Genomic DNA, 21018 nt, shown 5'->3' on the forward strand with positions numbered 1-21018 from the left:
TGCGTTGCTCCCGAGCCTCCCATAATAACTACTAGGCCTCTAGAGGCCGCCATCTCTATAAACATAAATATAGGTCCTAATTGTTGCTGCAAACGACCTATGTGGGCGTTTTTCAGGGTAGGAGTCAGGACAGCTTCTCTTGTAAATATGTCACGCTGCCATCCTATCTGTTACAAATCTGTGTTTGTTCCTCCCCTCATTTCTTACCTGCACAGTGCCACCTTTGAGGATGGAGATCTTCAACATGCGCACATATACATGTACGGCCTTCACATAGGAGATGGTGGGCGTGTTAAAGCGATGTTCATTGTCGGCATGGACCTCAAAGTATGGCAGAGTCGTTGTGTTGCAGGGTCCAGACATCAAGTAGCTGCAGTTGCCCATGAAGTTGTAGTTGCGTTTGTCAAAAGTGGTGTAGTGGGGATCACCACTCGCTACGCATGTGGATGTACCTGAGGTATGAGAAACTGTACTTTAGCAGTTGTTATGTTACCAGTATGTTTCAGTGATTTAAATATAAAAAAATGTACAGCAGATAGTAACAACAGGTCATTTGGGACCAAATTATTAGGATGACATTACCTTTAGGATAGCAGCCTGAAACACCATTGACCTGGCGGCACTCTTCAGTAGGGTCACAGGAGTTATCAACACATTCCAAAGAGTAGTTCCCTGCACAGCGACACAGCTTTGAGCAGCCATCTCCAAATATGATCTCGCCAGGCTAAAACACAATTGAACAAAGGATCAATAGTTGCAGGGTGCATTGTGTGTCACAAGAACTACACAGAACAATCTTTTTCTCATGTAATGTCTTACAATTATATATTTTTCCTTAACAGGAATGTATGCATATGGGTATATCTGACCTCATAATAGTTATTCTGGCCGTCCAGACAGCCACATTTCTCCAATGGCACACAGTGCCGTCCTTTGAAGACAAACCCTGGTTTGCAGAAGCAGCCACTGATACAGGAGCCAGAACAGTTGGTGGAGGGTTCCATACAGGTGGGGATACAAGCTGCGCCACATTCTATATAATCTGCATCAGGAGGGCATGGTTCTGTACAGCACAGAGGAAACAAGTTGGTTGAATAAAAATGGGAAAACAGATGTATGAAAGAAAGAAAGAAAGAAAGAAAGAAAGAGAATTAAATGAAGTATTAGTGTAAAACTCAAAACCCAAACATTGATAATTAATGTCATACTTGGTGGCTTGGCTGTAGTTGGTCCAGGAGTTGTTGGTTTAGGTGTAGTTGGTCCTGGAGTTGTTGGTTTAGGTGTAGTTGGTCCTGGAGTTGTTGGTTTAGGTGTAGTTGGTCCTGGAGTTGTTGGTTTAGGTGTAGTTGGTCCTGGAGTTGTTAGAAAGAATGCAGGTTTAAGGCACTTCCACATTGACTTCACTTTTCAGAGCCAGAGGTTGCTGCTTGACAGCTACATATTACCAGGGGCAGGGCTTGAAGGCGGGCACAGGTTGGCACTGCCAAAATTGGCAGGCTGAGTTTATAGAAAATGTGTATTATATTTGGATGTACAATTTGTGATTATTGGTCTACCCATGTGCCACCCCACTTAAAAAAATCCTGGAATTGCCCTTGCCCATTTTTTTTTAAGTAGAAAGTCTGGGTTGTGCCATATTGGTGTATGTTTACATGGTGTCATAATGAAATTTTGTTAATGTTCCATCAAGCTGACACTGTCTATTTAAGTTTTTCGGAATGCTTGACTTAAATGTTTCTGTGTGTGTGTGTGTGTGTGTGTGTGTGTGTGTGTGTGTGTGTGTGTGTGTGTGTGTGTGTGTGTGTGTGTGTGTGTGTGTGTTTTATACCCAGAGGACGACATTCATATTCTCCGTCATGTAGCTGGCAGCTCTCAGTGGTTGGCTTACAGCTGCTGTTGTGACACTGGATCAAACCTCCGCTGTGACACACACACTTCTGCTCACAACCCTCCAGATACCAGTTATCATCCACCTGACACACACACACACACACACACAGTCACACACACAATACAATCTAATTACATCAAGTCAACGTCAAACGTCATTGTTCAGATCAGATAGATAACATAAAACGGTACAACAATATTGTTGAGTATGTGCATGAAACATTCATAAATTATAGAGCGTGGTCTAGAACTACTCTGTGTGTACAGTGTCCTGAGATGCTGTAAATAAAATTGAATTGAATGTGATTTCAGTGACTCGGAGCACTCACAGGGTGATAGGATCCACTGGGGTCCACGCAGCCACAGTCTTTCAGGGACACACACTTGTCGTTGCTGAGGATGAAGCCCGGCTTACACTCGCAGCCCTCCACACACACATCCTCGCAGCCGGGGGGTCCGGACACACCCAGACACGTCTCCGGACACGAACTCACACACAGGGAGTAGGAGCTGTTGGGAGGACAGGCTAGGGCTGCATGGAGGAACAGAGGGACGGAGAGATGGAGGGAGGGATAGATGACGGACAGAGGCAGGGTAGGAAGGTAGGAAGAATGGATTGAGGAGGGGTAGCAGGATGAACCAAAGGAGGGTAGGATAGCCAGAGGGATATGTAAAAGGAGGGACAGAAGGATTAAGATAAGAATGAAAAGATGATTAATGGGTTTATAGCCACACCTCTTAAGTTGCTCAAAATCAAATCCAGTACGTTTTTTTTGTCTGTTATTGAAGAAAAAATAAGTCGACAGTGATCCCTGAAATGTAACTACAGCAATAGAGTCAAAGAACTGTATTTGAATATATGGAACTATTGATGGGTAACCCCTGATCCACTTCCTCCTTCCCAGCCACGGCGACAAAAGTTACGTTTAGACACCAAAACAACCAGTTAAGTTTAAGAAAAAGTTCATGGTTTGGATTAAAACACTCGCGAGGAACGAACATGCGTTTCCTGGGTGAAAGTATTAAGGTTAGATTTTGCTTAACTTCTGGCTGTAGCTGTATTCTCTCTAGCCACAACCCCCTTCTATTGATGATGTATCACTTCCTTGCTTTTGACCTATAGGCTTACACACTGATAGAGAACCACACTCCCATTCATTAGTGGAACACTCTATATGTGAACACACGATGCTGACAATGACCATGAGGAACAACTATTTCAGTTCAGTAGTCATTTTAACGGCATACTGCCATGTCAAATAAAGGCATTTGAATTTGTTCTACTGTGTGCCTTGGCTTGTTTTTAAAGGAGAGTTGCATTTGAGACAGATTCTACCCGTGCAATAAAGCCTTCACATGATGGAACAGACAGTGAATGTCTTTGGAAGAAAAAGGAAGTTTGTGAAATTAAAATGCTAGAATCAAGACTTACGACAGAAGCTTGGAGTCCTCCACGGGTGGACTTTGGCTCCGGCGCTCTGGCAGGCGTCGGTGTAGGCCTGGAGCTGGTCACACAGCACATGCTGCTGGCCTTGGAACTGGCACATGTCATACACACAGCTCTGGAAGAACGGAGTGGGATTCACCACGCTGATACACTCCCTGGAACAGAGGCAAACACTCAGAGGGTCCAACGCTAGGGATGTAACCAAACATTTAACTCACCATTCAAATTACACTTTGAACGTCATGACACGATTCTCACCATTTTTTTAACAGAATGAGCTGCAGATACACATTAGTATTTTTTTTCCAGAAGGCTTCAAAGTTTTTACATCTATAATAGTAGTAGTATAATAGTAGTCATATTACTTTCTTATCCCACAAATCTATTACTCTCAGAATCTGCAAATATGATTAATACATGTCTCTTGTGTTGTTCTTTCACAGAACTAAAATGACTAGTCTATAGAAGCGTAAAAAGAATGATTCCATGGGACATACGTGAGGGAACTCCGGTATATTCTATCTTATAAAGGGTCTGTGGTTGGAAAGAAAGATTAAAGCCTCTGCCCTCTGGTAGCTACTGCCCTGATCTTTCAATTTAAATGTGAATCCCAGCAGGGTGATGCCTTCAGCTCATGTCCCTCTGAACAGTACAACTCTCTGCAGTCTAAAGGCTGATTCATGGTTCTGAGAAGGCTCCACGCAGAGCTTTCTCTGTAGCCTACTTAAGTGGCCTGAAGTTTATACTTGTGCGTTAGTGTGTGTGTGTTGATCTCTTTAAGAGAATAGCAGGGCCGGCGTGTGTGTGTGTGTGTGTGTGTGTGTGTGTGTGTGTGTGTGTGTGTGTGTGTGTGTGTGTGTGTGTGTGTGGTAGAGCGAGTGAGAGAGTGACGGTGATAAGCTTCGGAGCGACTCTAGAGTCATAGTGAGAGAAACAAAGTGTCTCCCCTGTTCTTTCTGACCACGGTGGGAAATCTGGAGCAGGAGAAGTTAACCCTCTCCTTGATTTCATGTTGTTTACGGAGAAGGAGAACCAGGAAATGAATCGGGGGAAATGTAACGCTACCAAGCCACGGTCGAGCGGACCAATCACAGTTGTTGCAGTCTGCGTCGTCGCAACGTGTAGTTACATTTTTCGAGAGGTGCACGTCAGGCTACGTCGTAGGGTCCATGTCTCTATGTACCTATGTACGTACCCACGGCGTGGATTTACCACAGAAGCATAAACCGGCCTTAACAGCTATAACAGGTCAATAATTAGGTTAAAAAGCTGCTTTCTTACCTGAAGGGTCCAGCAGGGTCTTTGAGTTTGCCACATTTGTCTGGCTTCACCACCTCAGCCTCCAGTTTGGGGTCACAGTCTGGGTTGGGCCCGGTGCCTTGGCTACACCTGAACAATACAAACACAACACCAGGTCACATTCTATTTCACTTATCCTCAGGAGTTATGGCAGAGTCAATTCTTTGTAGGGCTGGGCAATATGAAAAAATTTAAATAAAATAAATCCTGTGATATCGCGACAATATTGTAGGGATGAGAATTGGTGCTTTCACAAAACATTAACACTGAGATTTGTGGTATATAATCATCAGTAATGTGGATATAATGACTAAGTGGGTAAAGGCAAATAATAGAACAGCTAGAACAGTCTGGTAAGTTCAGAACATCACATTACTGTAATCCAGCCTTTCAAACCAGACTTGCGTCATATTACCATATTCAAAATCTAAGACTATATCTAGTATAACAATATCTATACAATATTGATATAATGCCCAGCCCTAATTGTATAATAATACTTTCTCTACAAAATATAATTAACATTCTTGCAAAAAAATATTTTTTGGTGTTAAAAATGTCCCATTGCACACAAGTATAAATCCATACATTGCGTAGCTTATATCATTTGTTTTATTGTCATTTCCCAGAGTTCAGGTTATAGAGCCCAGTCACATGTACCTCCATCACATGCTTGAGCTTCATGGGACTCTCCAGGGAAGTCTTAAGGAAAGTCTCAGATTCCAGCACTGAAATGAAAATGTAAAACTCACGAGTCATCCTCGTCTTCTTTTGTCTGCCAGCTGTTGCCGAAGTCGTTGACGTTGCCTCCCAGAGTGCCATCTGGCTTGGTGAAGTCGTTGTTCGGGTTCCCGTCGTAGTCGCCGCAGAGGCCGCACATCTGGTCATGGTAGGAGCTGCCGGGACGGGGAGGAAGAGAAAACGGGATTAGGAGATGGAGAGGAATGTCTTAAGAAGACTTAAAAGTTTAAATAGTGTCTGGCTCTTTAATGGAATTCTATAAACAATAGAGACAGAATGCTGTGATACTATTAATCAGGGAACCATCAATGGAAGACATAGAAGCAAAGTATTAAGAATGTTGGCAGGATTTGTTAAAAACAGCAGATCTGTATGACGTTTGAACTACAGATTGGACAGATGCCGAGGTGATTACTTAGGCAGTTTTCATGAAATACACAGAGACTAAACTGCAGTTTATAGCTCTTATTAGCTGCACCCAGCCGGTGTCATTCTGTCTTTCAGGGCCTCTTTCATCTGCTTCATTCCCTATTTCCTGTCTAAATTCTTTTAATTAAGGATAATTATCAATGAAATACTGAAAAATGATGAAAACATTTACCTGCTGTATTTTATGTAAGCGTGAAACATTTTCTTCAAATTATAAAAAAGAGACTAAAAAAAGAAAAGAATTCCCCCATGAATGTAACCAAGGAGACAGGGTGGGACCACCAGAATGTTATATTACTAGTCTATATCGACAACATTTAATTTACAGGATTGCTCCGGTGCCGTCGCAGGTTCCGCCAGATGTCCCTCATTTTGGCCCAGATGTCCGTCCCCTTCCTCTTTCTTTGTGTTGGTGTTCTAACCTCTGGTGGATTTCTGAGGACTATGGTTAACTGCTCCTCAGATCTCTGCAGGGTAAATCCAGACAGCTAGCTAGACTATCTGTCCAATCTGAGTTTTCTGTTGAACACCAAAACAAGTTCCTTCCCGAGACCGCCCAAGACGATTGTGATTGGTTTAAAGAAATGCCAATAAACCAGAGCACGTTTTTCTCCCATCCCAGAATGCTGTGTGGACTAGCCAGACCTTCCTCCGCTGCGCTGTGGACGAAGGTCTGGCAATGCCAGACTATTACATTACCAACCTGGGAACTGAGATCTGGGCGTAATGGTTTCCATCCCAGCGCACCCGGAGGCCGAAGGGCGTCTGCAGGGTGATGTACTGGCCGGCCAGACTGAGAGAGATGAGAGGGGAGGGGGAGTGAGGGAGGGCCACGCGCAGTCCGTTCACCTGAAGGGAGGGAAGGAAGAAAAAACGAGGGTCAACAGAAGCTACAGGTACCAGTTTTTACATACACACGTGTGTTACATATTTACAGTTTCCTGTCAGCTTATCCAACTCAAAGCTATTTATTGGTATAGTCCCAACAATTACAGAGAAGCAATGAAAATGTTAGATCTCAGGCTCCTCCAACAATGCTCATTAAATATGTCTAAAAAGAAAATCACGCCAGTAAAAAAAATGGGAATCAAAGACATAAAATAGTGCAGAAGTTAAAATATAAGGATAAAATATAACACTTAACAAGCTGGAATCAGAGATTTAATAAATAGTAAAAATAGTTGGCCATTCATTTAATAGTTGACAACTAATCAATTACTCTTTGTAGATGTTAACAGGTGTAAAAATGAAAAATTGATTCTTTCCCCTAGAATAGATATTTTAATGTATTTATTTTTTACCAATGATTCACCTGTATATGGTACCTGTAACAATTATTACATAATCGCCATTTCTTTGTTTCTCTGCAATTCATTGCTAACATTAGCTAAGGTCTTAAAGCGTATGACTGGTAATTGTTGATTTTGTTCAGATTTGCCAATTTGTAATTATATAAGTGATTATTGTTTGGACTATATATTTCTATTATTATTTCAAGTTGTTAGTTGTTGGCACTTGACCCTATACTGTACATATTCATAGCAACAAAAATGACAGAAAAATGTTTTTCTGATAATAAGGAGGCGTGGTTTACTTCATAGGCTGTGTACCTGTGTTATTACTGTACATTATCTGGGTCACATGACAGTGATATCAATCAATTGTTCTGCAAAATTTGGAATTGTTACAGCTCTAGGTACCGCCGATGGCGACTACATCGTAACAGAGCGAAAGCAGAAAATGGAGAAAATCTGTGTTACGTTCTTCTTTATGAATGAAATAAATGTCTCTAGAAGTGTATTATTCAACCGTAGTTTTTCTTAAAGGAGGAAAAGAAAATATGTAATCAATACTCAATACTATCGAATCGCGATACTTCTAGAATCGCAATGAAGGAAAATCACAATACAAATCCAATCGGCACCCATGTATGGTGAAAGAATCGAATCGGGACAAAAGCCCATGGTCCCAGCCCTAATACACATGTTGTGCCCAGTCATCCTCAGTGATACTGACAGCTTGTAAATACAGAGACAGAGATACTGACCAGCGTCCTCCTGGCCTTCATCAGGGTCACAGTGATTCCATTCACAGTCACGTAGAGCTTTCTCAGGTAGGACAACCCTGGCATTCCTCTCTCCTCATTCTTCCCCTCCACTGAGAACCAGGGACCTGCACAGGAAGCATACACACAGGTCACTGTCTGCTACGTGCAGTAACTGGGTTTCTTAAACAGTGGAGCTGAACAATTTGGACTTTTGAACTAATTGCAATTTTTCTGGCAGATATTGCGATTAGGATTCGATTTGTGATCTTTAGCTAAAGTTCAATATTCAGATACAGATAAAACATCTCATAGAGAATTATAATATGAGACACCGTCAAAACTGCTCTGTATTCTTATGCAAGGATGAGAACATGGAAATATGGCTTTATATGACTTGGACTAATGGCAACTATGGTTGTTTTCATTTATCATGTAGTTGTAGTGCCACCTCCTGGTGTAAGGACATCAGATTTTACAGGAGAACTTCAAGTACATCTGTGAAGTACTGTCTTTAAGTACAAATCTGAGATACTTGTACTTTACTTGAGTCTTTTCTTTTCATGCCACCTTCTCCTTCTACTCCGCTACATTTCAGAAAGAAATATTGTACTTTTTACTACTCTACATTCATCTGACAGCTTTAGTTACTTTACAAATTTAGATTTTTGCGCATAAAACACTTATAGTTTAATAAAATTCAACTACCCAAAATTATATCTGCCTACAAGTCCAGCTGAAATGATTAGCCGACTAAACACTTAGTTGATTGTATTTTGTACAGTGTGATATTAATACTTTTACTCAAGTAAAAGGATTATCTGAATAGTTATTCCACCACTGGATCTGTGCTTTATGGCGCAGTTTGAGATTTTTGCAACAATTTTTAGACAGTGACATGAAAACATTGTGTTCAGGTGCAATGGAAATAAAAGACACCTACCTGTGGTGTTCTTGCAGGTTCTGGCCAGGGTGTAGGTACATGTTCCCATGAAGCTGTAGAACTTTTTGTCAAACGTGTTGTAGTGAGGATCTCCAGACACCACACAGTCCTGAGAGCCTGAGGGAGAGGGTCACACACACACAACGTCAGAGTAGCTCCAACACAGCTGCAGCTACTCCAGTCACAATTAAGCAACTTTTTTTGTTTGTTAACATTGAATAACTTGCATTTGGGAGCTGTAGTTCTGTTCTGGTAACAAAACAATATTTGTTTGTAATGACGTACCCAAAAGTCACCTTCCAGTAACGTGTTGTTACAACTGAGTATCATGTTTCAGCTTTACAGAGCTAGGACAAGCTAACGCTCGCGCTAGCTAGCTTAATTAGCAAGGTGCACGTGTAATTCAGAATGAAATGCCGACTCCTTAGTTTCTTTTAGTACAACCGAACACTGAACGAGACATTGTAGGAGAAGAAGTGAAGTTCTAAGACGAAAATACAGACAACACCCACAGGCCACAACACCGTGGTAGTGATTGACTTGTCACTCAATCATAAGGTAACGTTAGCCACGCCCCTTAATCATCCCTGCCCGGCGCCCGGATAGATCCAAGTGCTCCTCGCTAGTTCAGTTGGTAGAGCGTGCGCTCACATATAGAGATCAACTCCTCAACGCAGCGGTCACGGGTTCGATTCCGACCTGCGGCCCTTTGCTGCATATCATTCCCCCTTCTCTCTCCCCTTGAATGTTTTCAGCTGTCCTTAAAATAAATACCAAAAATGCCCCAAAAAATAATCTTAAAAAAATAAATAAATCATCTCCTGCCCTACTTTATAGTCTCTTTTACTCTATATGGGACCATAATTTACAAGATGCACATCATGCTGTATTGAAGAAGACTTGAAACTAGCAATTGGGACCATAAACTCATTAGGAATGATTATACTAAGTTAATAAATCAAGTGAGAAGTAGGGTCATTTTCTCATAGACTTCTGTAAAATTGGACTTCTTTTTGCAACCAGTGCCCCCTGCTGGAAATTAGATAGACTGCAGGTTTAAGGAACTTCCGCAGTGGCTTCATTTTTTTAGAGCTGAAGGTTATCGCTTGAGGTTGCTTATCTTCCTCCAAACTTTGAGCCTTGTTATCATCATACTGTACCAAGTAATATTAGAATGGGTACCTAGTAGTTCAAATATATCAACAGTATTAGTTTCCCCCATTCTTAAGCACTTATTCCCTGACATCACACCTTGTTCCGTTGTACCTACAGTACATGCATGTATAGTTACTGTACAGGCTGGCACACTGTTAGTACAAAGAATTACATGGTGTAATCTAAAGCCTTACCAGTGATACCTCCCACAATTTATTTGCATTCATCTTCTGCTAAGCTGTAGCATTGAGATGCCAAGTACCATATAATTCATATATCCAGTTCAGTTACGTGGTGTAGTAGTGTGGTGGGTGTAGACTTACCAGTGGGAAAGCAGCCCAGCTCTCCATCCTGGTGTTTACACTCGTGCATTGGGGGACATTCAGAGGCCACGCAGGTAACGAAGGGAGCATCGCACTTACACTTCAACATACAGTCTGCCTGATAAAACTCGTCTCCAGGCTGACACACACACACACACCATACACACACACACACACATGGAATTGTGTTAGCAGGATGAAGTTCATATCAAAGGCCGCAATATCCTCAAAATGCAGAAATGTCTTCTTTCAAACCAACTTCATCGTACCTCATAATACTGGCCGTTGTATTTGCAGCCACAAGAACTCTTCCTGACGCACTTGCCGGCACTCAGGACGTAGCCAGGATCACACACACAGCTTTCAGAGCAGGGCCCACCGCAGGAGGGAGGTTTCCCAGTACACGTCTCCTGACAGGGGTCTGCACAGGGCTCATAGTGGCTGTTTGGGGCGCAGTCCAGAGCTAGAGGGGAGGATGGGAGGCTGAAGTCAGTGATAGTGCTGGGCAAAGAAGCATATGCTGAAACCAGGGCCTGTTTTTATATCAAGTGTAGTATCAAGATTTGAAATAAAGGCAGCAGGCTTAATGTGTAGGTTATAGGCAAATAACAAACCAAAATATGACGCCAAAATTAATTAAAAGTCATAATAAATGTACAAAAACACCATAAATGTAGCCTATATGAAAATTAAACTAGTAATAATTAGCCTCAGCTATGAAATGCTCCTATTAGCACCACACAACCACATCTTTCTACTTATATCTACTATATCTATCCACATGTCATTTCTCCCGTTAACACTCACGGCAGAAGGTGTTATTCCTCCAGGGTCCGATGTTCACCCCGCGGTCCTGGCATTCGTTGACGTAGGCTTCTATGGCTTCACACAGAACGGGCTTGGCTCCATCCAGCGCACACAGGTCAAAGACACAGTCCCTGAAGTAATTCTGAAGACACACATACGTTTGTTTGAGTGATATGATATTGAATAATAAAATCCCGAAAGCAATGCCTTTTCACCATGGATGTGGTGAATTGACACCCTTTTTCGGGGGTGAATTCCTAACATAACCCTGGTGCATTATAAAAAACATATGTGGGTTGCTTTTTTGCTTGTACAATTTACAGCATAGGCTCTCTCAGAAGCAAAATTGGCATTGTAACTGAAATGTCCCTAACATAATTGATATTGAATTGAATCAGAAATGTAATCGAATCAGGGGCTTGTGAATCGGTACCGAATCGATTCGGGAAATCATTGGGGATACCCAGGCCTACTAAAATGACATAAAATCTCACAACATCAAAAGAGGAAACTGCTTCACATTTGTGTGTGTGTGCGTGAGTGTGTGTGTGTGTGTGTGTGTCTGTGTGTGTGTGTGTGTGTGTGTGTGTGTGTGTGTGTGTGTGTGTGTGTGTGTGTGTGTGTGTGTGTATGGTGATTTACATTTGGGTTGACTTTGGGGTGGCACACAGCGAAGGGACCCTTTTTGTCCAGCAGGATGCCACAGTATCCAGAGCTCTCAAACACTTCTTGGTCTCCATCACACTCAGGGATGGTGGTGTTGGGTTTCTTATTACACCTGCAGGCACAGACACTCTGTTAGAGGAGCTCTCTGTGTGTTGTTAGTTTTTGTCCCTAGTGATTATAATAAAGGGGTAACTGTACCTACAGTGTTTGTTTAGTATAAAGACCCAACATATTCAATATTAAATTAATAAAAAGAGATTATGTAATAAATAATCCAAAAAAGTAATACTTTTAAAAACTGTCTGTAAATATGTCTTGTTTGTAGAAATTATATTTGTATGCTACTCACTCTGAATCAGTGTTCCAGCTGTGTCCAAAGTCATTGGCATTGTTGGTCAACGATCCATCTGGTTTACGGAAGTCATCTTTGGCATCTCCATCGTAATCTCCACACAGGCCACACAGCTGGTTCTCATAGCTGCAGAGTACAAGAAATGATCTACACGTTAGGGATTTGTGGAAGTGAGAGCAACAATTCAGTTAGAGCTACATCTCTCTACTCCTCCACCATGTCCAAGAGTTTGTGACTTGTTTTCATTCCAACCAAGTACTAGTGTTTTCACTGATTATTCCCAAACTTCCATTGGAAATGGGATTCTGTGTGGGGGTCGGGGTAAGAATGTAAAGACACAGCAACTCTTCAGTCCTAACTCACTCTTTGATCACTTTGATGTCCATGAAGTGGTTTCCATCGTAACGAACAGTCACACCAAAGTCCATGGATACAGTGTAGAACTTTCCTGACTTGAACACAGAGACACCAGGGGCCGGAGACACTGGCACGTTTACATTGGTCCCATTCACCTGTGTGGGGAAAGCAGGTGAAAATAACATAATGGGTGATTATCAAGGAAATAGAAATATTAAAAAACTGTCTATGTATACAATCTTACATGTTAAAATAACAATGAAAATAACAACGACAATAACTTCCTGCGTTGCTCCCGAGCCTCCCATAATAACTACTAGGCCTCTAGAGGCCGGCATCTCTATAAACATAAATATAGGTCCTAATTGTTGCTGCAAACGACCTATGTGGGTGTTTTTCAGGGTAGGAGTCAGGACAGCTTCTCTTGTAAATATGTCACGCTGCCATCCTATCTGTTACAAATCTGTGTTTGTTCCTCCCCTCATTTCTTACCTGCACAGTGCCACCTTTGAGGATGGAGATCTTCAACATGCGCACATATACATGTACGGCCTTCACATAGGAGATGGTGGGCGTGTTAAAGCGATGTTCATTGTCGGCATGGACCTCAAAGTATGGCAGAGTCGTTGTGTTGCAGGGTCCAGACATCAAGTAGCTGCAGTTGCCCATGAAGTTGTAGTTGCGTTTGTCAAAAGTGGTGTAGTGGGGATCACCACTCGCTACGCATGTGGATGTACCTGAGGTATGAGAAACTGTACTTTAGCAGTTGTTATGTTACTGGTATGTTTCAGTGATTTAAATATTAAAATTGTAACAAAACACCAGTCTTTAGAATACAGCAGATAGTAACAACAGGTCATTTGGGACCAAATTAGTTTATTTCAGAAGGTCGATCTGAAGTTAGATGTCTACCAGACATTACCTTTAGGATAGCAGCCTGAAACACCATTGACCTGGCGGCACTCTTCAGTAGGGTCACAGGAGTTATCAACACATTCCAAAGAGTAGTTCCCTGCACAGCGACACAGCTTTGAGCAGCCATCTCCAAATATGATCTCGCCAGGCTAAAACACAATTGAACAAAGGATCAATAGTTGCAGGGTGCATTGTGTGTCACAAGAACTACACAGAACAATCTTTTCTCATTTACTGTCTAACAATTATATATATTTTGCTTAACAGGAATGCATGCATATGGGTATATCTGACCTCATAATAGTTATTCTGGCCGTCCAGACAGCCACATTTCTCCAATGGCACACAGTGCCGTCCTTTGAAGACAAACCCTGGTTTGCAGAAGCAGCCACTGATACAGGAGCCAGAACAGTTGGTGGAGGGTTCCATACAGGTGGGGATACAAGCTGGGCCACATTCTATATAATCTGCATCAGGAGGGCATGGTTCTGTACAGCACAGAGGAAACAAGTTGGTTGAATAAAAATGTGGTAAACAGATGTGAGAAAGAACGAAAGAATTGAATGAAGTATTAGTGTAAAACTCAAAACCCAAACTCAAAAAATTGGCTAAGGACATGTCATACTTGGTGGCTTGGCTGTGGTTGTTCCTGGAGTTGTTGGTTTAGGTGTAGTTGGTCCAGGAGTTGTTGGCTTAGGTGTAGTTGGTCCAGGAGTTGATGGTTTTGGCGTGGATGGTCCGGGAGTTGAGGGTCCTGGAGTTGTTGGTTTTGGTGTTGTTGGAGTTGTTATTGGTGGTAGAGGAGTTGTTGGCTGAGCTATAAATGAAAAGCAAATAGTTTCTCATGAAACTATTGACACATCATAGACATATTTCCTATGGTGCAGAGAGTGACTTGAATTCCCTCGGCTCAGTTTCTTACCTTTGCAAGCCGTGACACACACAGCATCAACGGCAATATCTGTCTCAGGAGTTTCTCCAAAGGTACCCACAATCACAAACTGAAATACATATGAATGTAACAAGAAGGTTAATGTGAACCTATGCACAAACACACACATACACATGTACAGAGACACACAAAGTTCTAGTATTTACCTGAATGGCAGCAGTTCCCAAGTACTGGACCTCTGCAGGCTTCCAGCCCTGACCCTGGTTCCCCCTCAAAGTGAAGAGAGCAGGACCAAGGCTTCCACCTGGTTGACAGAAAAACAAATTCAAGTGAAAAATAATCATTTTCATGCTGTGTGTGTTCCTGTCTGTTTGTTTCATTGTTTTCAGTCATCATTCATCATTATGATAAATGCAGTCTTTTACCTGGAGTGATGGTGTGGACGCTGAGCTCCATCGTGGTGCTGGTGCCGTACAGGTAGTAGTGGAAGGTGAGGTCCAGACATCCAGACGTGGGGGTTATTACAGGACTTCTGAGCTCTGACTTGGCTCCAGGGACAGCCTCCGCAGAATCCATCAACATGTAGGAGCCAACTACATATGGAAGAGGTCAAAATAAACAATTACCATTTAGTTGAAGCTTTTATGACACCTATTCATGAACACAGGGTCAGAAGGAAAATATGAATTTGATGTTCTCAACTCATTTTGTTGCCTTGATGGTTTTATATATACATTGCCAGACTCTGTGACACAAAGTCATTCAACACAGCCACTTACGTCCAGGTTTGGAGAAGTCATCATCAGGGCCAGTGCCTTCAGTGTTCGTCTGCCCGGACCACTGTTCAAAGCCAAATAAGTCAGGATGCTCAGCATGACTCGTCCACCCGCATTGGTCGGTGTCAAAATCGCAGCCAGAAACACAAGCTGTGAAAAAAACATTTGGACAATCATTAATACAGCAATTTGTGTTTGTGCAGTGGTGTCTAAGTGTGTGTGTGTGTGTGTGTGTGTGTGTGTGTGTGTGTGTGTGTGCTTACAGGGACATGCTCCTTCAGTGATGATGATGTTGTCCAGAGCGGTGTCACAGGAATCAGTTAAGCCTCTCTGAGCCTCAAACACAATCTATAGACACAGAGCATACATTATAACCCTGCATGAAGATATGAATACAGCAGTTGTACTGTATGCAAAACATTGCATTTGAGATATACAGTAGATTGATTTCAGTTTTGCAGTCTGGCTGGATTAGATGAATTCTCATGGCAAATTACTCCGCAAGTAAAATGTAGCTCATGTAGCTCAACATTGTAGTTTTTCTTTCAAAGATAATATGTGCGTTTCCATCCACCTGTTTTTATGTGTAATTTGTTAATTTAAAAAACAAAGTTGAACTGAAGGAAAAAAACTGTCAAATATCTTAGAAAAGTTTTTACGCTCGGCCAAGATGGAAAGGTTGGTGTATCGATGAAAGCAAACTGCAGATGAAAACATCAGATCAGCGTGGAGCGATAAGGAGACTGTTGTGTAATGTAAATGTCATATTTCTATAACGTTTTCAACATCGTTTTCGTATGTTTGTGGTTTGACTGGAGCTCTTTTAATGACATCATCTCAGTGCTCCCTCCTTTTCTGCAATTGGATGTTTTAATGGCACCCGACTGGAGGATTAGCACCAACAAGTGTTTATCTTGATGCACCTACAGTAGCTCCCTAATATTCACATAACAGCAGGGGAAGGAAACGCACATTTTCTTTTGCCAACTTTTTGGCTATTCATTTAAAATTTGCCCTAAATTTAGATGAAAACTTGGCTACTGACATGAGGCATAGCTTTGTTTTTATAGAGTTTAAGCAATATTGGTGTTCTGATTCATGAAAATAATGGATGGTGCAAATGGTGTCCTGGAGGGATAGTCAAAGAGGGAATTTAATGCTGAAAAGGCTTTATAAAAAAATCCAGTTGATTTGTCTAACTGCTGAAGCATGATATCAGCTTCAGAAAGATTGAGGAATATATTTTTGTGAGGACTGTGGGATTTCCCCCCCATCACTTCCATTGGAAGTGCATTAGAAAGATCCGTGAAAGTCAGTCAAGTGATGCAGACTTAATTGTGAGGAAGATATTCCTGATGGCAGTAGTGGAAAAGTGAGTTGAAAAAGGATTTTTTTTACACTGTGCAAGATTATTTTAGTACCTTTTCAGTCAAGAATTTTTAATGCAATGCACTAGAGCAGCAAAGATTAATTGATTAACTATTAAAATAATCGCCAACTATTTTGATAATCGATTAATCGGTGTGAAAATTCTCTGATTCCAGCTTCTTAAAGCTGCAGTAGGTAAGACTTATAAAACTAACTTTCTGTCATATTTGCTGAAACTGACCCTATGTTTGAGTAGAACTACATGAATCCGGCTCCTCCACCACCTACAGCCTGTAGTGCGATTTGCAAAAATCCACCACTCCCTGTTCAGATGCACCAATCATGGCCAGGGAGGGGGTGTCTAACTGCGTGTCAATCACTGCTCATGCACACACATTCTCCCTTGTGGGGGGAGGGGCTTAGGAGACCGTTTTGGGCTTTAGCAGAAAGGGGGGAGGGACTGAGAAGTTGTCGATGTTAACATTTTTTAGCAAAGTCCTGGATCTTCATTATCCTATCTATAGCACCTTTAATTCTCCTCTCTGTGACAGTGAACTGAATACCTTTGAGTTGTGGACAAAACAAGACATTTGAAGACGTCATGTTGGGCTTTGGGAAACACTGATCCACATTTTTCACCATTTTCTGACATTTTAGAGACCAAACAACTAATTCATTAATTGAGAAAATAATCGACAGATTAATCGACAATGAAGATAATCGTTAGTTGCAGCCTTCCAATGCACCTGTCAGTAGACTTTATAGTATGTACATTTTTTTTTAAGTCTTTAACTGTGAATACTGTGAGAATATCTGTTTTCCCCTTCATGACCAAATCTTGTATCCCAGTTGCCATATTGCTTCTCATCTATAAGTCCCTTATTACTGATGGTTAAAACAACATCTACAGTGACCTGCGAACACTCACGGTAATGCTCTCACTGCTGGGTTTGGATACGGTGACAGAGCCCTTTAGCCAGGATGGACTCTGGATACCTGTCCTCTTCCAGACCTCCTCTTCACTGCTAGGCCTCCTAGCCAGAACCCTAAACACATTCGCACTGTCCGAGCCGTACATGTAGTATCGAAACTGGGCACAGATCTGAGATGCTGATGATGAGAGGGCAGGGCTCAGCAGACGAACTTTCTTTCCATTAGACACATTGTCACACTCCTGGTAGATATAGAAGCCCTCTGCAGACAGATTGACACAGAAGGAAGACGTGTATTTATAATCATCAGAAGTCAGTGGTTCCATCCTAGGACTCTAAATCAACCTCAATTATGGGCTGGTTACCAATGAGTTAAGTGCACAGAAATGAAATATATGAAATAAACCATGCATTCAGGACTGACTTCCATCAGGGTAGTCTCCACTGGGGCCAGTGCCAGGTGTCGGGGTTGGACCTTTCTGTCGGGTCCAGTCACCGTTGTCTGTGCTATCCTGAAGGAACTTGCAGAATGGTTCACTGTCGTTGTTAAAGTCGCAGGAGGTCAGCACTGCTGCTGGAGAAACACAAACACAACACAGGCAGGTAGACAGATAGATTAGTAGAGATCACATAGGTTAAAAATAAAAGTTGAATGGGAGCCAGAGCCTTCAGCTGCCAAGCTCCTATTCTCTAGAACCAGGTCTCAGTTTTTGTTCTGGAGACAGACACCGTCTCCACATTTAAGAGTAAGTTTAAAACTCTCCTCTTTGATAAGGCTTATAGTTAGACTAGTCAGCTAGGCTGACTCAGGTTTGCCTTGGACCAGCTCTTAGCTATGCTGCTATAGTTTAAGACTTCCTACTGTATGACACACTGAGCTCCGTTCTCCTCCTCTCTCTCTCCATCTGTGTGTATTCATGTCCCATTAATGCTACAGTTACTAAGTTAGCTTATTCCCCGGAGTCCTTATGCTTTCTCGCCTCGTGGATTTCCTTGGATTGTGGTGGCACCTGGATCGTGGTTGCAGCTGCTGCCGTGGTCCTGCTCTACGCCCTGCTACGGCCTGCACTGCTGCTACTATTATTATTAGTCATAGTTCTATCATCTTTACTGTTACTATAATTGCCACTGTTCATAATGTCATTCCATTATATCTACTGCTATAATTATTGTGATTCATATTTCTGTGGCCGCCCACCAAGAGTCAGGGTCTGTCCGAGGTTTCTGCCTGTTAAAAAAAAGTTTTTCCTCGCTGCTGTTGCACCAAATGCTTGCTCTTGGGAAATTGTTGGGTCTCTGTAAATTATAGTATGGTCTAGACCTCCTCTATCTGTAAAATGTCCTGAGATAACTTCTGTTATGATTTGACACTATAAATAAAATTGAATTGAATTAAATGTGCAGTTTGTTTGGGCTGTGTTAACACATTTGCGCAGTGTAAAAGTGGATGTTAGTTAAGGATAGTGACGATAAGGAGCTGTAAAGAGGTAAAGTCCACATCCATGCCAAGGACAGTGCGGTGAAGTCACATGCTGTGCTACTGTCTCACCTCTATGGGAACATGCCATCTAACTACATATATATGTATATATGTTCACATATACATTAAAGTTTATGATTTTATGGCATAATTAAAACCAACCTACCATCTCTGTATGTTTTCTGCAGGCTGTAAAAGAGAAAGATACAGGAACAGATTCAGATTAATGTTGAACAAAAAGTAGGTTGTTTACCTCAATGTAAAGATAAAAAATAATAAAAAATGTAAGAAAACATCAACACGTAAGAGATAATAATAATAATAGAGTAAACGGGTCATTATTGTGAGTCAAACCCCAACAGGTTAATGCGGACGGTTCTTGAATCACCCTGGAAGAGTTTAATTTGGAATAATGACCCGCTCGCTCTATATTAACCTGCTTTTTACACAGCTACTTACTTAAACTAATCAACAATTTGACCCAAAATATTGATCAAAAAATGATTTTATTGATCGAAAAATTGTCCCACAGAGTCTATGATCAGGGATGCGTCCACAGCAGCAGTCTGTTATTCTGTTTGCCGTAACTGACCAATCAGAATTGAGCATTCAACAAAGCCGTGCAATAATCCTACGTAAAGGCTCGGTCAACAAAAGCAAGAGCATGTTTCATCAAATTTGCAACATGCAGCCTGCAGTTAGCAATATGAATATTCAGCACAAGTTCAATTTATCAAAACATGAAGCATCATTTTGAGCCGTGCGTGAGCCCTGTAGGACTGGTAAAACGGGACACTGCCACCATTTGCAATCTGCGTGTAAGCAGTGGATAAAAAGTATAATATGGTATGATATCAAAACATAATTGAGTACAAAAACATCCCCCATAAACTCACTATTCCTTAAGGCACTATCTTTACAGGGATTTAATTGGGATTGAATTCACACTAATACCACCAACACTAGGGTCTGAAACAACACAGCAGCCTTCACAAGGCTTTGGAAATAATTCAAGTCAATCACTCGCGTGGACTTTAGAAATACTGAGTCCAAACGCCAGAAACACTTCTAAATAAATAGTGCAATAAAAGCAAAAAGATTTGAATAATTAGCATTGCAATTAATTAGTGGATTGACAGAAAATTAAGCAGTTAATTCTACTCATACTTTTAGAAATGTGCTTCGTTTTTCATATGATTGCAACAGATTTTTGATGTGACGGCATGACAAAATCATGAATCATTAATAAGAAAGAGATGACAATATTGATAGATTTTGGCGGAGGGGTGGGGGGGGTGACATACCTGTGCTGTGCCTGTCCTCCACACATCCATAAGAGCAGAATCATAAACTTTAGTGTATCCATGGCTAACTGCTAGTTAGCAGGAGAGGAAGACAGAGGGACAGAGCAGAGGACTTTATATACAGTAGAGGACTAGGATGATTGGGGTGGGGGTGTAGGGTTGGGTGGGTGGTGTGGATGCTGAATTGCTGCATTTCTTGCTGTTGTAAAATGTGTAAATCAGTAACTGTGAGCGATAGGGTCAGGGTGTGTTCTTCTTGAGTGTGTGTGTGTGTGTGTGTGTGTGTGTTTGTGTGTGTGTGTGTGTGTTCTCTGAACTATCAGCAGTTCTCAAGGTGGGTGGGGATGCCCATCAAACACTGTATTACAAATACAAACTTGTACTGTAAGACATTATAGAGCTCATTGTGCAATAAACTGAATAGTTTGACCACACGTACACATATTTATAGAATGTACTGTATATTGGCGTGTGTGTGAGAATAAGGCTTGCTTTGTTACACTACGTTTTCTAAGAAAAAGCTAATTAAACTGTTTTCCAAAGACTTAACTTTGTGTGCACTTTGACCTCGGACTCACTCCATCACCAGTGACGCTCACACTGCTCAGCTTTATCTGTAAAAGGGAGATCTAATCGCTGGGACCATACTGTTCGTTTTACAAGTATTATTCCATTTACTTGAACTCTACTTTCCTGTGTCCAAGAGGCCACCGGTTGTTCCTGTACACTCAGAAAATCAGCTGTCAGAGACTTGATATAATAATTGATAATTGATACTTGTTTGATCCCCAGGGGGGGAAATTACATTACAATATTTTCACTTCGTTTTTCTTACAATTCAATTTAATTCAAATGTATTTAAAGTGTCAAATCACAACAGGTGTTACCTCAGGACACT

General features: G+C 41.6%; 1 protein-coding gene across 1 annotated transcript in view; it reads right to left on the minus strand.

The window, feature by feature from the left end:
* zanl (zonadhesin, like) overlaps positions 1–20212 on the minus strand; it is an 85604-nt gene extending 65392 nt beyond the window's left edge. Inside the window, exons 1-31 of the mRNA XM_035993700.1 lie at positions 20121–20212; positions 18983–19005; positions 17761–17910; positions 17333–17598; positions 15300–15384; positions 15040–15186; positions 14686–14853; positions 14467–14564; positions 14291–14369; positions 13994–14185; positions 13663–13856; positions 13376–13517; positions 12946–13190; positions 12460–12608; positions 12094–12222; positions 11721–11856; positions 11079–11220; positions 10541–10734; positions 10272–10410; positions 8794–8910; positions 7854–7978; positions 6510–6655; positions 5389–5532; positions 4619–4726; positions 3323–3492; positions 2220–2422; positions 1829–1973; positions 1209–1352; positions 870–1063; positions 583–724; positions 208–452 (exon numbers count right to left, since the gene is read on the minus strand). Of these exons, the coding sequence (XP_035849593.1) occupies positions 208–452; positions 583–724; positions 870–1063; positions 1209–1352; positions 1829–1973; positions 2220–2422; positions 3323–3492; positions 4619–4726; positions 5389–5532; positions 6510–6655; positions 7854–7978; positions 8794–8910; positions 10272–10410; positions 10541–10734; positions 11079–11220; positions 11721–11856; positions 12094–12222; positions 12460–12608; positions 12946–13190; positions 13376–13517; positions 13663–13856; positions 13994–14185; positions 14291–14369; positions 14467–14564; positions 14686–14853; positions 15040–15186; positions 15300–15384; positions 17333–17598; positions 17761–17910; positions 18983–19005; positions 20121–20182 (4623 nt within the window). The 5' untranslated portion in view covers positions 20183–20212. The remainder of the gene's footprint in view (positions 1–207; positions 453–582; positions 725–869; positions 1064–1208; positions 1353–1828; positions 1974–2219; positions 2423–3322; positions 3493–4618; positions 4727–5388; positions 5533–6509; positions 6656–7853; positions 7979–8793; positions 8911–10271; positions 10411–10540; positions 10735–11078; positions 11221–11720; positions 11857–12093; positions 12223–12459; positions 12609–12945; positions 13191–13375; positions 13518–13662; positions 13857–13993; positions 14186–14290; positions 14370–14466; positions 14565–14685; positions 14854–15039; positions 15187–15299; positions 15385–17332; positions 17599–17760; positions 17911–18982; positions 19006–20120) is intronic.
* Between the last annotated feature and the right edge of the window lie 806 nt (positions 20213–21018).

The sequence above is a fragment of the Sander lucioperca genome, chromosome 17, assembly GCF_008315115.2.
Source record: "Sander lucioperca isolate FBNREF2018 chromosome 17, SLUC_FBN_1.2, whole genome shotgun sequence".
In the NCBI taxonomy this organism is placed as follows: domain Eukaryota; kingdom Metazoa; phylum Chordata; class Actinopteri; order Perciformes; family Percidae; genus Sander; species Sander lucioperca.